At 39.3% G+C, this 17,292-nt stretch overlaps 1 protein-coding gene across 2 annotated transcripts in view; it reads right to left on the bottom strand.

Moving 5' to 3' along the window:
- NKAIN3 (sodium/potassium transporting ATPase interacting 3) overlaps positions 1–16,102 on the bottom strand; it is a 404,420-nt gene extending 388,318 nt beyond the window's left edge. For both annotated transcript variants that reach the window (XM_075211372.1, XM_075211373.1), the window contains exon 1: positions 15,719–16,102. In XM_075211372.1, coding sequence (XP_075067473.1) covers positions 15,719–15,772 — 54 coding nt within the window. In that variant the 5' untranslated portion in view covers positions 15,773–16,102. The remainder of the gene's footprint in view (positions 1–15,718) is intronic.
- Positions 16,103–17,292: the final 1,190 nt, after the last annotated feature.

Genomic DNA, 17,292 nt, shown 5'->3' with positions numbered 1-17,292 from the left:
GAAATGTAGTCCAATGTCTAAAAATCATGTAGAATACAGCTCAGCAACAGCCCAACCAAAACAATTTAAATTTCAGAGTCATAAATGCAGCAACTGAGATTTACAAATAATAAAGCCAAACAAACAAAACCCTGAAAGCACAGAGCAAGACTTGTAGGAGTGCACTTAGTCATTGCCATATAATAAAGATTATACTGTATATAATATGCTGCAATTTTAGGCAGAATGTATCCATGCAATATATTAACTCTACGGTATAAAATATTTTACACCTGGGCCATGCCAGTAAAACAGAACATCTTTATTTAAATGATTTGTATGCATCGTTAACAAGCTCATTTGGATTTTATTTGGCCATACCAGCAGCCAGATGCTCATCTCCACATGAATGGATAAGCATTTCTGTTTCTGTTCCATTACCATACCCAGTCACAGCACATTCCTTTATAGGAACACTGAAAATGATCCCACTGGCTTCATCCAAACAGACTCTATATTCCGTGAATCATTTTAATATGCTTATTTCACCTGTATACACACATGTACAGAACATTGAACACACAGATAAGGTCATGGTCGGGAATCAAACTTATGACCCCAGTGCTGTGAGGCAGAAGTGCTAACCACTAAGCCACCACGCTGCGCACACACTGGCGCACGCACACACACACACGTAATTAAGACAATCCCCTCATTGTGATGATTAATTTGAGCTAATTAAGGCTAACTGAATTAGTATATTAGGAGAAAATCAGAGCCGTTTTATTTAATGAAAGAGGTGGTGCTAAAGTGATACTTGTAAAGTTGGACATTGATGTGACATTAACACTTTTGCACAATGTGCCTTATTGTGCCTTTCCATACTAAGCGCACTTCTAAATTGCAGAAGCGTCTCCTGAGAGCAGAGTAGTCATTTACCATGATGTGCACTAGGCAGACTATCCAGGTGCACTGGGGCAAAACCAAGGCATTTACTCTGCGTATCTGGCTCTTCGGAAATCATGTGCTTCGTTCTGATAGAGGTACACAGACAAGAAGAATTCACATAACAGGTCATTTACTAACTGGACAATCAGCGTGATTAGTTTTGTGCAAATGTCCTTTATTAGATTTCTGAGGTGTCCCCTGAGAGCATATATTGGGTGGGTGTGCATGTTTAAACAGTGGTGCACCATCAAGGGGCATTTGTGCACAACCATTGTGTTTTGCGGTGTACTTCATAAATGACCTCCTTTGTTACTTCATCAGTAACACATATCTCCCAACTTTCAGATTTCCAAACTTGGAACTGCATTCAGACGGCAAGGAGACGTGGTCAGGTCACATGAGAGTGTCACATCCCCAGTGGCATGCCCCGGCACTAGAGATGTTCACTCACCCCTGTGTTCTGGTTTTGGCTTTGGATCTGGGTTAAGTTCTTGTTTTGGTTTTGGCTTTGGCAAAACCACTCTCGCGTGTTTTGGTTTTGTATCTGTATTTTTTTAGAAAAATAGCTAAAATATGCTAAAAGCATATCATTTTGCTCTTTTTTTGTTTCTACATTATTATTAACCTCAGTAACACTAATTTCCAGTCATTTGCAATCAATTTTGACCAACTCACAGGTCACAATATTATTTTTATCCACTTTCGGACAAAGACTGCAGCGACCTGGCTGGATTCTAAGCGACAGAGCAATGACACAAACACACGGCAGTTCATAGCACATCTAGAAAACATTGCCACACAGCAGTGGCAGAAAAGAAAAATGGTGAAAGAAGGAGTTGTCCGTGAGCCCTCACACCCACCCTATTGTAAGATATTGAAAAGGATATGTACAGTTTAACAAACCAAGCACTCCAGCGACAAGGAGTACCACTTATGTGGCTGAAGTTCTTGGTTTGTTTGGGTCCCCACAAAACAAGCTACCAATGGGCTTAGCTGCCTTAAGCCCAACAGTGCTGTCAATGAACTCTACATTATTAAACCATGTCTGCTCGTGCTGCATCTTTAATCACCTTCTCCTCTGTGAATACCTCCCTCTCATCCCTGAACAACTGTCAAACTTATGTAGACATGGGAATGGATATTACAACTGATCTGGCATTACATCTGTTTCAGACAGACTGTGACACGGAACATGTGGGCAGCATGGAATCCATCATCTTGGAATAAGCTGCATTGAACAGAGATTTAAACCAATATATAGACGCAGTTGAGGAGACCACACTTAAGTTAAAATGTTAAAATGTGACCCACTGGATGAGATCCTGAATTTAATAGAGCTTGTACAGGAGAGATACACTGCGCTTCAGAAGAATAATACAGAGGAGGCCCTGAGGCTGGACGATAAATATGTCCAGTTTAAAAAACAGCTAAGAGACCTGAAAAAACAAATGGGTGTGTCACCGGCCCCTGCGGACAAAGCTTTGGAAGAGGAAAATGAGGAGATCGCCGTCACCCAGAGCACTCCTATAACACAGTTGGAGATGGTGAACCCAGTGAAAAACAAAGTATGTGGTCACACGTATGAGAGAGAAGCAATTGAAAGGATGATTGAAAACAGACTTCAGAAGGGTAAATCCGCCAAGTGTCCAAAAATTGGCTGAATCACTCTGACATAAGTATATCAGATCTTGTTCCAGACAATGCACTAAAAAGAGTCATTGACATTCACAGCAAAAAGCAAGGTCATCACTGAGCTTAGAATCGGCCCAATGCCAAAAAATTAAAAAATAGCTGGGAACCTTTGACATATAGTGCAGATTACAAACACTTTATGCAATATTGATGATACAGCAGCAAAGTGGAAGGTTTGAGTAATACATATACACGTCTATTTAGACATTCATGCTTACATTACTTCTGCAAGCAACGTTGTTCTTTATTACTAAAACATCTAGGTAACATTGGCACACAGCAATAGCTGAAAGCAAAAGTGGTGCAAGATGGGAATGTCCTTTGGCCCTCCCACTCACCTTTATGTTGGATCTTAAATAGAACATGCACACTTTAACAAACCAAGCACTTCAGCGACAAGGAGTGCCACTGTTGTGGCTGGTGTGCTTGGCTTGTTTGGGCCCCCACAAAACAAGCTAACAATGACCTTAAGGCACCTAAGCTAACAGTGCTGTTAATGAACTCTACTGTGGCAAGATGTTGTTGTCATCCGCCTCATCCTCACCCCTATCAGTGTGTACATCATCCTCACACATTATTAATTCATCACCACTGGAATCCACCATTACAGAAGTCTCTGTACTTTGATGTAATTGGCAGGAAAGGCCTTCCTCATGGAAATTCTAGTTAATTTTTATGAACATCATCTTTTCCACATTTTGAGGAAGTAGCCTCGTACGCCAATTACTAACAAGGTTCCCGGCTGTGCTGAAAACTCTACACACTGGAGGGTGGGCAGCTTAGGTAGAACAAAGTGAGTTGGTACATGGGTCTCCAAATTTCCCTTTTTTCCTCCCAGTATGTAAAAGGACTGTCTGATGTGTCTATTTCTATGTTGTCGCTAAAATAATCCTCTACCATCCTTTGGGTGTTGATAGTAGGATCAGGTGGAGTTACGACAGAGGTGTCGTATTTTTTGGTCAATTCTTTTAGACCAGACCAGATGTCAAAATGTTCTGTTGAGTCATCTGCATCATCCCTATTTTTTTCCTAGCAGCAGTTGACTGAGAAACTGAAGGAGGAGACGCCATCCTGTCATGTAACACTTGAGCTGTCATCTTGCTCACCAGTAGCTCCTTGCATTTATTGAGATCTGGGTCAGTTGGAAACAAAGAGAAGACATAGCTCTTAAACCTAGCATAAAGCACAATCGCCAAAATGTAGTGATCCAATTTCAAGATTTTGAAAAAATCCTGGCGAAGCGAATAAAGTACTTGATCTACAAGTCTGACATAGTGAAATTGCTTTATTTCATCTCCTCCTTCAGTTTCTCAAGCTGCTTTTCCAAAAGTCTAATTAAAGGAATAACTTGGCTCAAGCTAGTGTCTGAACTCACTTCACAGATGACTACTTCGAATGGATTCAGCACCTTGCACAACACGGAAAGTATTCTCCACTGCGCTTGAGTAAATACATCAACCTCCTTTTTGGCTTGTGGAGTAAGCATGGATGGATTTTCGCTGTTCCTCCATTCTCAGAAGCATATATAGGGTGAAATTCCACATTGTTACCACCTCTTGCTTCAGTTTGTGGCAGGGTAAATTAAATTGCTCTTGTAGTTGCTGCAATCTCCTACATGCTGTTGCCGAATACCGGAAATGTCCAGATATTTTACAGGCCACAGACAGCATCTCCTGCAGGTCATTTTTAAAAAGCTCTGCACCACCAATCTTTAGTTTGCCCAGTTCCGCTTGCCCACATATCTGTGGTTAAGTGTACAGTGGGTAGAATGGCATTTTGTAGCCCAATAATTACATTTTTTACAAACCTTCTGGTAGAGATGAGGAATAGCTTTTCTAGTAACATGGTGTTGTGATGGAATTTTATCCACAAGACACAAGACCTAAATTAACTGTCTCAAAACAGCTGCATTAATAGTGGATATTGGTCACAGATCTAATTCTAGCATAGTCGCTATGACGTCTGTAGTCTGCTTTGCGACTGGATGACAGCTTTCTTACTTGCTTCCTCTTGCAAAGGAATGTTTAACAGTCAATTGTTGTAAACTACTAGTAGTCTTCTTCTTGGTCTGCTTCCGGGATGAAGATCCACCCCGAGCAGCAGCAGCAGTGGGACTATCCCTCAAGAATTCTTCTGATGAATCCTGGATAGTGGAGGAATCATCTAGCCATAGCAACTTGGATGCAGGACTAACTCTGATCGCTAGTGAGGATATTGATGAGGAAGGTGTTGTGGGTGTAGATTGCAGGTACCGGGATCTAGCTGAGAGAAGGAACCTAGCTGATGATGGACTGCTTGTTATTATTTTTTTAGCATAAAGTTTCAGATGTTCCCAACAGCTTGCCATGAACTCACTTCAAATGGCGTAAAATGGATGAGGATCCAAGATGGTTAAAGTCCCTACCTCTACTGACTGTGGCTTTACAAACGCTAAAACTGGCTAGACAACTGTTGGCAGGATTAGGGTAAAAATAATTCCACACATAAAGAGGTGGATTTTTTGGTCTTATGCCCAGGCATGACAATGGCCTTCTTCTTATCACGTGCAAGAACTGCTTCCACTGGTGCAGGACTTACACAAACAACCTCATCCTCATTAGCACCGTCGTCAGCTACAAAAATATCCATCTCATCCTGTTGCAATTCCAAAGTGGCATCTTAAATTTGTGTATCACCGGCTACACTTGGGCTGCTCATCCACACATCTGCAGAAATGCTGAAAGGAGGCTTCTTTATGGGTACACTATCAGAATGGTCACGATTACACATAGCACTCGTGGATAGACTCTCCTCAGGGATTTGTGTCATTTCTGAATCTGAACATACATTTTCTTCTTATGCCTTACTGTTTTCTTCCAGCTCGGCTTTTACACGTAAAAGTATTTGGGCACCACTTTATGAGTCAGAATGACAAGGTCTTGCTTGGTCATGACTGACCTTACAAGAAGATACCTCAGTGACTGTTGCAGAACTAGCATTCATAGTGAAAAGCTAAGGCCTGATTATTTCCTTGCCACTGTGTATATAGAATGGCATATTGGTAATTTTATTTTTTTCTGCAATTAACTTTGCCTATATTACAGGTCTTTTATTCTTTACCAAGGTGGAAGGTGTTTTTTTAAATTTTTGTTTCCCTGACTTAAAAACACTATACACTTTAACATAGGCTTTAACAGATGACATAGAGGGATTACTATCATCATGACTGGTGCCAGCAGCTGCTTGGTGCTCCTGGTCTTCTGTGTACTGCTGTGAATCCATTTTGATAACACAGTACAATGTGACTGCAGATTTTGAAGAGCACTGACAGCACTATTATTTCTATTTCAGCAATGACAATTAGCAATGGAGCAATGGCACTTAGACTGCAGACTGGCAACAACACTGGGACCTCTCCTGTTTCTGTGTGAGCACAGAATATCACTGAAGACTTTTAAGAAAACTGCCACCCCTCCTCTTTCTGTTTTAGATATGACACTGCCCGACTGCACTAGAGACTGCCAAGAACCGTGCTACCCCTTCTGTGTCTTATAGAATCCAAAACTCGACAATGCAACTATGACATTTTGCCTCGTTTTCACTTCCGAGGGCATGCGAAAGTACCGAGCCAGCTCAGCTCGGTACTCGGATCTGCAAAGTTCGGGTAGGCTTGGTTCTCTGAGAACCGAGCACAAGCATCTCTACCCAGCCCCCTCCCGCTCCCTTAAAAACACCATTTCAGTAAAGGGGCACCCATTAGCGGGACACATCTCCCAACTATCCTGGAATTGTTGCAAAAGTCCTGATCCTCGAATTGGGACTGTCCAGTCTAAATTGTAACAGTTGGGCGGTATGGTCAACATGAATGCTGCATATGATTATGATTATCATATTTATAATCTATTATAGGATGTTTTACTTAAACGAGAGATCATTAACCCATTGATCACTCCCGGATGTATATTTACAAATGAAGGTTTCATTCTGACTCACTTTAAGTACAATCATATGCAAATGTTTAGGCATTACTGGTCATATTGCTTATTATGATGAATCTCTAAGTGAACAGAAGCTGTCATGGTACAAATCCAACATATGCATCATTTCTATATATTTATTGCTTTCAGAGATTTAATATAATGCAGTGAATGCAGTGAATAAAGCACATAAAGGAACAGATTCAATTTCCTGCGCGCCGCGCACTATTACCGTTAATGCGGTAATTTCAATACTGATTTTTGCTCGCAGCTCTGTAAGTGCAGCCCGTGTTGTTCTAAAGAACAATGCAGGGATTTGACTCTGCCCCAAATGCTGTACAGCCTTTCAGTCAATACATGGTATCATCTCCTTTAGTAGAAAAGACAGCTACCAAACATTTTCTGCAGCCAGCGATGAGTTCCCAATTTATGCTTTTGGGATGTTTTCCTCTATTCCTATTCCTTGCAAAACTCAACCAGCTTAGAAAGATCCTGTTTACCTATAAACTCAAAACTGTTCTTTGCTTAATTGTGCCTAAAACAGAGGTAAGGGATATGCTAGACATTGGTTTATGTTATCCCTCTAGGCAGGTAGTGAGCAAACCAAGGATGTTTTGTATGTTACCTCTTTGGAGGCTACCTATCATGTTTTCAGTTTTCTCCCACATCAATCTTACCAATAGGCCCTGATCAAAATATATTGCATTATGAGAACATTATCACAATTAAATAAGATTGACAGGAGTTCTGGTAAGAAACAAAACTATTTTGGGGAAGAGAAAATAAACAATGGAAACTATACTGAATAATGAGGTCTGGATGCTGACTGCATGAACTATCATAGAAACTAGGTAAAGTCCCCTAATAAAAATACTTTTATACATTTACGCATTAATATTTCCATAAATACACAAATACAAAGAGGAAATATAAAACATAGGGCTGGAGTCATTATAGGTCTCCTTTCATGTACTGTATGTTTGAGAATACAGAACCATTTCTAAACCATCATTTTTATATTCTGTGACTTCTTCACTTATTTTGAGGCATGTTTTGAATCACTGTCTTGCTGAGATATCCCATTGTCTGTCCAGTGCTGGAACTACTTCCACTGCAGTGGGTGCGTCCGCTGAAGGGCCCTGAGATGTTGGGAGCCCGGCAATACCAGTCCATCCTCCTAGCCTCTCTGGCCCTCTCCCAACAATCGCTTTGGGTCCCTGTGATGATGTGTTCTGCCCCTGACTCCAACTAAAGGACTAAAAAGGTAAACACCTTACTAACATCTTTAATAATCAGTAGCAGATCATCCCGAAGGGCGTTCAAACATCTCCATATGACATATTCACATATTGCACTCTTCAGAGCTTATGTCAAATGTTCTATTCACTTACAGATGCATTAAAACATTTGACTTTAAATCATGCTTGCCAACTTTTCCTCGTTGGCATCAGGGAGATCCTGGGAGAAGTGGGCGTGCGGGGCTTGACCAATGACATCATTTTGGCCCTGCCCCCTAAACGATTGTCACAATTTTGGCCAATTACAACATGGGGTGGGGCTAATATGACACGATATTTGCGTCATTAACCCCGCACCCCACCGCTTATCTTTGGCGGGGCGAGAACCGGGAGGTTGCCCTGCTCTCCGGGGAGCCCGGGAGGTCTCCCATAAATGCGGGAATCTCCCAGACATTCCGGGAGAGTAGGCAACTATGTGTTAAAGAAAAGCAGCTAATGAATCTCTAGAGACTGAAGTGTCTTTTACATTTCTGTCTCCATTACATTTAAGTCATGTTGTCTTACCTGTCAATCTTTGATTAAATCTTGGTCTCCATGAAAATGGCCACCTCTATAGGCATCAATAAATGGACATAGGACACAATTTCTGAACTGTGTCATCATGCCACAGATGGGGAAGCCAACCACGTCTTGTACTGGCTCAGCATCAGGGAGAATGCCAGACTCTTCAGGGAGTGAGTGAGGGAGATCACCCCTATTTCAGGGAGTCTCCCTGACATCCAGGGAGAGTTGGCAAGTATGCTTTAAATAGGGATGTAAACAACTGCAAAGGTTGGCATAATATAGTTGTATGGCCCAATGTATAGCAAAATACATGACACCAATTACAGCTTCTTGTCCTATAGAATGCAGTGCAGCACATAAGGGTTGTGGAACCAAAATTAGCTGCCACTGGTAAAGTTAGACCTTATATTTATTTTTACTAAGAGGAGCTGATATTTCTGATCCAGGAAGAACAGATATATAGTAGTAAAATCTATAATATGTTTAGGACTCCCAGGTCCCCCAGTTGCCTCAGGGCAGTGCCTTTTTCCGCCTAAACACTTATAGTACTTATTTTCCCATCATTTGACCTCCCAATGAACCCAAATTAACATGACAAGTTGGAATAAGTTCCTATAACTGTTTTAAAGCCTGAGTAAACATCAGGTCATATCGGTGACCCTGTTTATTCATTTTAAATATTTTTTTAAATTTAAATAAAATAAAACACAAAAAAACATAATAACATAATAATAATTATTATTGGTAGTAGTATTATTTTTATTACTATCATAAATAAGTTGCCTGAACAATGAATAGATAGAGTTCACTAATTATGTGATGTTTTGTCATTGGTATAGCTGACATTTTTGCTGTTACGTATAACAAAATAATCTCAAATAATTTATATATCAAACAAAATAAAAACAAATCTTTTTTACCATAACAGCAAAAATGTTGGATCTGACCTAGACACAAACGTTTAAAGGGCCATTGGCCAGTGAAGTGCTAGCAGACATCTGCATTGACTTATGCCACTTGCTAAGAAACGTATTTGTGCATGCCAAATGCATGTGTATGTATTATACTTATATGCATTTGGACTCTGTATTCCTTGTTCTGCTTTGCATTTAGTCATAATTTTATGTTATTGTTGTCCTAGCACATTCCAGGAAACAGATGGTGACAGTGCTGTGAGTGAGGGGGGGGAATTAACAGCCCACTGTGCTGTAATATGTCCTGGTCACCTGTGGACTTTCATTTGGCTAAAGGTAACAATATTCGTTGTGCATGTCTGCAACATCTCAGTGATGATCACATTGACCTACTGGTGACCAAATTAAAATGTGGCTATAACGCTAGTGAAATAATAAAGTAGTAAAAAGTAATAATATAAATAATCCTTTCACAATGTAAAATGTTAAATATTCTCACAAACCGGCAAAGATTTTACTATATTTTATCTGGTTGAATGGAAAATCTCCAGGAGAATCATCAAATATTACGAAGAGAAACGGGTTAAGTATTACACAATATTTTACAATATTATTCCCTCAGAGTGGCATCATTTAAGGCTACGTCCACACGGACACATTTTCTGGTGATTGTATGAGCTTTGGAGCAGACAGAAGTGTGAAAATGATGTTTGTATCATTCTGCACGCTCCTTCACGTTCCAATGCTTCGACATTGCCCAAAATAGAACCTCTGTGTGGATATAGCCTGAGAGATCCAGACACCCATTTAGTGGATGGATTGTCCATTTTAGTAGAGTTTTAAAATGGTTTATTTTTAGGTTAATTACAGTACCTTAAAGTGGAACTAAACCCAAAAACTGAAAATACTTTAAAACTTCATCTAGAAATATATGTGAAACTAATAAATGCCTGTATTGGATGCCTTACATTAGTTCTACTACATTAGCTTTGGTTGGCTCTGAGCTCTTATGATGATTTCTATCTGCAGTACTACTATAATGGAACATGCTGTGTGCATAGAAAATGCTATACTAAATATGCTCATCTCTCTGATTTTGCATTTGGTATAGGTGCGATATGTTAACAATTAAAGGAGTTAGGCAACTGTACATAAACCGCTGCCAAAAGGGTAGATATACTTTCACAGCAATATGGTTAAGAACAGTGAGCAACATTTACATTCTTTTCTGAGTTCTCACATTCAAGAAAGGCAAAGAGTATAGCTGACCCTCCTCTACATTTGTGTGGGATTTAGCTCATTTTTAAAAGGAGTAATTATCAAAACTGGATAAAACATATTGGTTTAATTTTGGGAAATGAATCAAAACATTACTTAGTTTAGTTTGTGAGAAAATGTGATGCTGATATTATCAGCAAAGTAATGTCAATCCTAAGACATAAGAATAGGGGTCTACTGCATAAAGTAAAAGTTTAACTGATTTGCTATGGTTCATTTGCATACCTAAAGCAATAGATTAATTGATGGCTAAATGTAGAAAATAACAATAAACAATTAAAAAAATTATGGTTTAAAGAATGATCACACATATATGATGCGCCCAGGTTGGGTGATAATCCGTGATTGTTGTTACTGTTCATCAAAAAAACAAATAAAACTTATCTATATATTCTGAACACAGATATGAAAACAGTCGCAAAGTGCACCATTGTGGCAGTGGGGTAGCTAGACATTTTGTTTATTGGGGCGGTTTACCAATTATACTGCCGTCATAATACTAATACAGTATGGACCTCATTTAGGGGCACATTTATCATTTATCGTTGAAATAGAGAAATGGTTATCAATCCTTATCGGACAGATAAGTATTGATTCATTTCTCAAATTTATCAAAACCGGAGCACAGAAACAGCAGTCCCGATAATCTGCTGTTTCTGTGAAAAAAAAAATCATACTTACCCCCCTCTTCGGACGCGCTGTATTCCCATCTCCTCCTCCTCTTTTTTTTTTCATTTGTAGATGCAACTGCGCATGTGCAGTCTAGAGACCTCCAGGCTGTGCACAGACACGAGACTAGTGTTTCTGCATCTGTAGTCTGAAATGAGATCAGATGACAGGGAGGGATCACAAGATCACTCCCTGCACATGCGCTGTCCAGCTCTTCTCTCCGTAGCAGAGCTGGACATACCGAGGAAGAAAGGATTCTGTAACAGTTCCGATGAAGTACGCCAGCTTCAGCTGCTGGCGTACATTTACATTACAAGTTTCCGAAAAATTTATTTTTTCGGAACTTGTTAAATGCCGGCCCCGAGCAGTCACCATACTGTTGTATGGTGACTGCTAGGAAAAACGAAGTGCAGAGAAAATTAATGGTTTTCGAGATTGAACAGTCCGATGGAGCTTTCATAAATATCAATTTGAGACTTCCATTACCTAATTACACGGTAAGTGCACGATAGTGCAATACCGTCAATTGTTAAATATGCCCCTTAGAGTCGGATACAAAGTCCGTTTTAGGCGCATCCAACAAAAAAACCACTATCACGCATGTGCAGAAAGTACCACATCTGCCTGCATCTTGGATGCAATTAACACTTGCGACAGCTTGCGTCTCACTATGAGAGAATGGGAGGAAAGGGGAATTGTGAAGGCGTGACCATGTAAATACATCCTAGTTGCAGTGAGGCGCAGACGCAACACACGTTAAAACAGAGTTAAAACTGTGTGGCAGGAATAAGGTTGCTTGCCACTCGTAATACCCTACCAAGCTGCGGCACACTCCCACTCCTACACTTTTTAAACGGACTTTGCGTCCGACTCTAAATGAGGTCCTATATCTGTATGTGTATATCTGTATGTGCATATCTGTATTCCCTATGATGTGTCCTCCGCTTCTACTATTTATTTACAATTTTCAAAATGCATGGGAACTGTAGTTTCTGAAAAATACATTTAAAGTGTTCATCTCCACACCGTCAAATCCTGAAAACAGTACAATTTCCCACATCATCATGTCTCCAAAACAAAGTACACCCCCCCCCCCCCACCATCGTCAATATCACAAATTCCACTATGCGCTGACTACCCACCCGCCATAGATTCCACTGCTGGATCCACCTACAGTGGAAAAGAAAAAAGATCCTGACCTGAGTTTCCTCCAGCCTGATCTGCGCACTAGAATTTTCTGTGACTTTCATTTAATCAGATCATAGACAAACCAGAGGAGGGGGGGTGTCCTAGTGCCTGGAAACCCCCCTCCAAGCATGGGGCACTGTATAATTGAGGTGTCTAGACCCTGCCCCCGCTTCGTATGGCTCTGCTTGAAAAGGGAGAGCTGCGTGCACCTAACAGTAGTGCACGCAGCATTGCCATTGTATATTATGGGGATAGGAAGAGTCGGAGAGCAGCCAAACACTGCTTAATATTATAGCTACGCCCCCATGCATGCTTGTCATGCCCACTGGCGGCGTGGTGTGGAAACCCCCTTCTACAAATCCTGTGTTTAGCCCCTACAGATGTTAGTGCAAGCAGGCTTGTGATTGGCAAACACACCACTTAGCTTGGGAGAGGGACGAGCGATGCAGGAGACAGTATGTGGTTGTTCTGACACTAGAGCTGCCGGCTGTTTATATAATAGCGACATGCTATGAGCCTGATTTAGAGTTGAAGGTTAAGATGCCCTGTTTGTGTATGAGCAAAGATGTGTCTGCACACTTGTGCTTCCACAACTATATTTTGAACTGTACGCATCATAAGATACTTACAACCTTACCTTTAATATATAGGTGCATCCCGAAAAAAGATGCAACAGTCATCACCATCACCTTACAAATTGGCTCCTCGATTACATATTTCAAGATCAGCATATGCCAGCATACACTTACTGTATAGCACTGGCTTGTTAATATTAGTGTGCGCCGTTCTCACCAGGTGTGAGATCAAACTGGACATAGATCTGACCGCTATTGGATAATACACTACCTATTATCAATTATAAGGTTATTACAAATTACCAAGGATTTCCAGGAAAATAAAAATGCACAATGTGCAGGCCAAGTACTTTATAGATTGTAAGCTTGCGAGCTTGTAATTGCAAAGGGCTACGGAATTTGCACAATATAAATAAATGTTGATGATAATGATTATACATGTCACAGACATTCAAGATAACTACTATTACCAGTAATATTTTACTATACTGGGAGCATTATTACTTATAAAGTACAAGTTTCCTAATCAACACTGGAGTCATGACAATAGTACACACTAAGTATAAGAGATTACATTACAATTAACCATTTATACAATTATTATTTATAGGAATATATACATAAATTATCATCATTTTTGTATTATGAGGAGATCGGGAAACACTAGGGAACTTTTTGGCTATAATAGCAGAAGATCACATATCGCGAGCACTTTTATACAAGAGATTTGCGTAATGAAACGTGGTCCAAGCTATCAGTGTATACTAAATAATATGCACATATTTAGGCACATTGGGCGCAAGAATTCAATGTATGAGCGTTAGAAAATGACTGAAAAAAAAAGTTCGAATTTACATATACAATAAATGGTGAAGCAAGTAAAATAACAAGTATTCAGATTCCACACTGTACATGTTTCTGTACATTATCCCTCTATTCTTTACACCACTTAATGTAAGACAAGTCTTGCTATGGAAGGAAAGTAGAATAATTTTTTTTTACTGATACCAGAAAGAGCGGATGTGATTTAGCAATAAGTACTTTCCAGAAAGAACTCAAATGACCTGAAATAAAAGAATATAAATCTACAGTTTGCCTCTAAAATCTCATGACCTTGCTTTATAGTTCAATGCAGTAAGTCTGAGCTACAGTATAAAGTGTTAACCATTAAGTTTAAAACTTTTGTGGGATTTATAAGTACAGAGTTCTAAGAGAATTTGTGTTAAGATGGTCAAGAATATCTCTCCTTCCTAAAGCCACTGTGAGATTATTTATTAAGATTACAACAAAGTGCTTTATGTTGTTGGAAACATGGGTGATTTTCATTCTGGGTTGACCATCTCACCTACTGTAATAAACATGGTCAAAAATTGTTAGGATTAATAAGTATTTATTTGAGAAATGGGACCATGTATCATTTATATAAAATAATTCACGCTTGGTTGTTAACAGTGATTAAATATAAAGTCAAATACAATAACCAGTAGCCAGAGGTATTGGCAGTTCCTGTCTTTGTCTTGAGAAATTACAATCTGCAGGGGTCGGATAACAATCATATGACATGTCTAATATGTATATATATATATATATATATATATATATATATATATATATATTTATAAATATATATAGATATATTTATATTTCTCTATGTGTAGAAAAATAGAGGGCAGCAACAATTGAAATATTGTTATATATAATGCATAATATTATTTATAGAGATAATCTGTTGTTTACATTCATATTCTCCATTCAACACATGGTTGGAAGACAGGTGACGCAGAGTTGTCATTAATAGTGTGGACCTTGTACTATGCCACAAAACCATGTCTGTTAACTATATAAGTCAACCTCTAAAAACATTGGCACTAAATAAAAAGAGAGAAGAGAAAATCCACCCCACATACTCTTCCCTTTTAGTTAAAGGACCAATAACACAATAGTGCAGCAGTTTCAGGACTATTCCAGTATTCCAGTGCAGCCTACAAACAATGTAACTGTGAACAGCAGCAGAACAAAATTACATCTCTCTTTTGTCAGGTTTATGCAAACTAGTTGGTCGACATAGAGAAAATGATACAATACTATCACCAAAGTGACAGCTCTTTCCCAGACACCTGCATCCTTCACCACCAGACAAACAAAAGAGAATGAACATGTGAATGTGTTATACCACGAAGGAAGACACATCTTTTAACACAGCCCTAATAGACAGGGGGACTGCACAGACCTGTTATGGAGGGTGCATTATAGTCAAGACCAGGTACAGATAGGTAAGGCAGTGTATTGATTTTAACTATATTTAACGGTATTAAATATTCACACTGCACTTACAGAAGAGAGCACTGAAGAATACATTCAAGTGATTACACGATTTTGAGACAGTGGTTACAGTGATAACTCCCTGCTTAGTCACATGGGCGTTTATGGAAGTGTCAAACCACCTACTGGTACCTACTACCACTTTTGTGAGCAGATTAATACATCGCACATCAGCACAACGACTGTCATCATAAATAAACCACATTAATTGTAAATAGAATGAGTACATGAGTACAATGCAGCAGCCCAGCGAGTTCGGTCTTTATCAGTGCTCTTATCATTTAGAGCCATTTTACCAGACAAAGCGACAGACACTAGGATAGAGATATGTGATTGCAAGTTCACCCATCAGCTTTTACCAGCGAGGTTGTGTAAAGTGCTTGGATAATACTCACCATCTGTAAAGTGCAGATAAAGATGAGTGTACAGCGTCCTGTACAACAGCCCATGGTGTGATAACACTCACACTGTAGTGTCCAGCGGAGTGAGGCAGACAGACTCTGGAGTGACGCTGGACAGCTCCTAAGGCGTAGCTGCACTTTCTTAGGGCTGCTGTGAGATTCAGCACCTGCAAGAGCAGCTCGGCAGCACTATAGATCCCAATGTAGTATCTCCAATGCTTCATTCAACAGCACCACACGAGCAAAGCTGCAATCTAGCTTCCAAATCCCAAACCGTGTGCAGTGATCCCAAATTACGACCAAAAATCCCAAAGACGGACCAAGAAAAAGCGCAGATATCCAGTGTTCAGACCTCTCCTTCCTTTCTTCTCTTTTACGTTTGACTTTTGATTGCTTTAGGCCGGATGAAGGCTCTCTGCTGCCATCTACTGTATATACCATGCATGGCTGCCATAGGTGTATTGCATCTGTAATAGTGATTTTTACTGTATTTCCAAGCCACATTGGAAAGTTTTGTTACAATTCAATCACACAAATTTCTAAGTTCTATATGGTTTTTATTACAAGTGTAATATAGAAGGGAACAACAATTAATCTGTATAGTTCAGATTGTTGATATGCGTTGTATCTTATAAACCCTGATTCTGTTGCTTGAGCATTTATTAACAGTTTATCAACTGCTTATATATATATATATATATATATATATATATATATATATATATATATATATATATATATATGTACATGTACAGAGGAGATTTAGTCATTCACATCCTTGTCCCAGTAAGGCGTACAGTCTATGTTCCATACCACATGGACAGATACACAGACAATGGGTTTAAGTTTTAATCAGAAGCCAATTAACATATCAGTATGTCTTTGGATTGTGGGAGGAATCCAGATATCAAGTGGAAACCAATGCAAACATGAGGAGAACATACAAACTCCACAATGATATATGCAATCAGAAAAAATGACAGCAAAGGGCCGGTTGCCCAGTTATAGGGGGGGGGGGGGGGGTATTATAAGTCTTATACGCAAAATCAGATGTGACATATACTGTTTAACCATAATGTATTTGTATGAGGCATTCATTTACTTTTATTCACCGTGGGTAAAAAATACTTGGTAAATCAGTCTGACAGCATGTTGAAGATGGTTGGTATTTCTCATACCTAAGTGACTCCATCCTGCCAACTGCCACATTCTATGTCTGGATACTTGAAATTATCAATTTTAAAACTTGAATTAGCATAAGATGTATTTCTCTGGTGCCACTTATAATAAGCTTTGGATGCAATGGCACTATGTTCAATTTTATATCTGATGAGCTCATTGGGTTAATTTATAAATAAGGAAAAAAAGGGAAAAACAAGTTGTTACTTTCCCTGCAGAATGCAAGAAATCGCAATAATGCACCAGATTCTGTGCATGAAGGTAAAAATTAGATTTTGTTTTGCTGAATGATATATGGTACTGAATTTCAAGGGGTGGAGATTGCACACATTAAGACTTGGTACACACTACAGAAAATTTCTCAGATGCGATATCATTAGCGATTGTAC

Source organism: Mixophyes fleayi, chromosome 5, assembly GCF_038048845.1.
Source record: "Mixophyes fleayi isolate aMixFle1 chromosome 5, aMixFle1.hap1, whole genome shotgun sequence".
Taxonomy (NCBI): Eukaryota; Metazoa; Chordata; class Amphibia; order Anura; family Limnodynastidae; genus Mixophyes; species Mixophyes fleayi.
The sequence above is the reverse complement of the archived record's forward strand: the minus strand, read 5'-3'. Positions and strand labels throughout refer to the sequence as shown.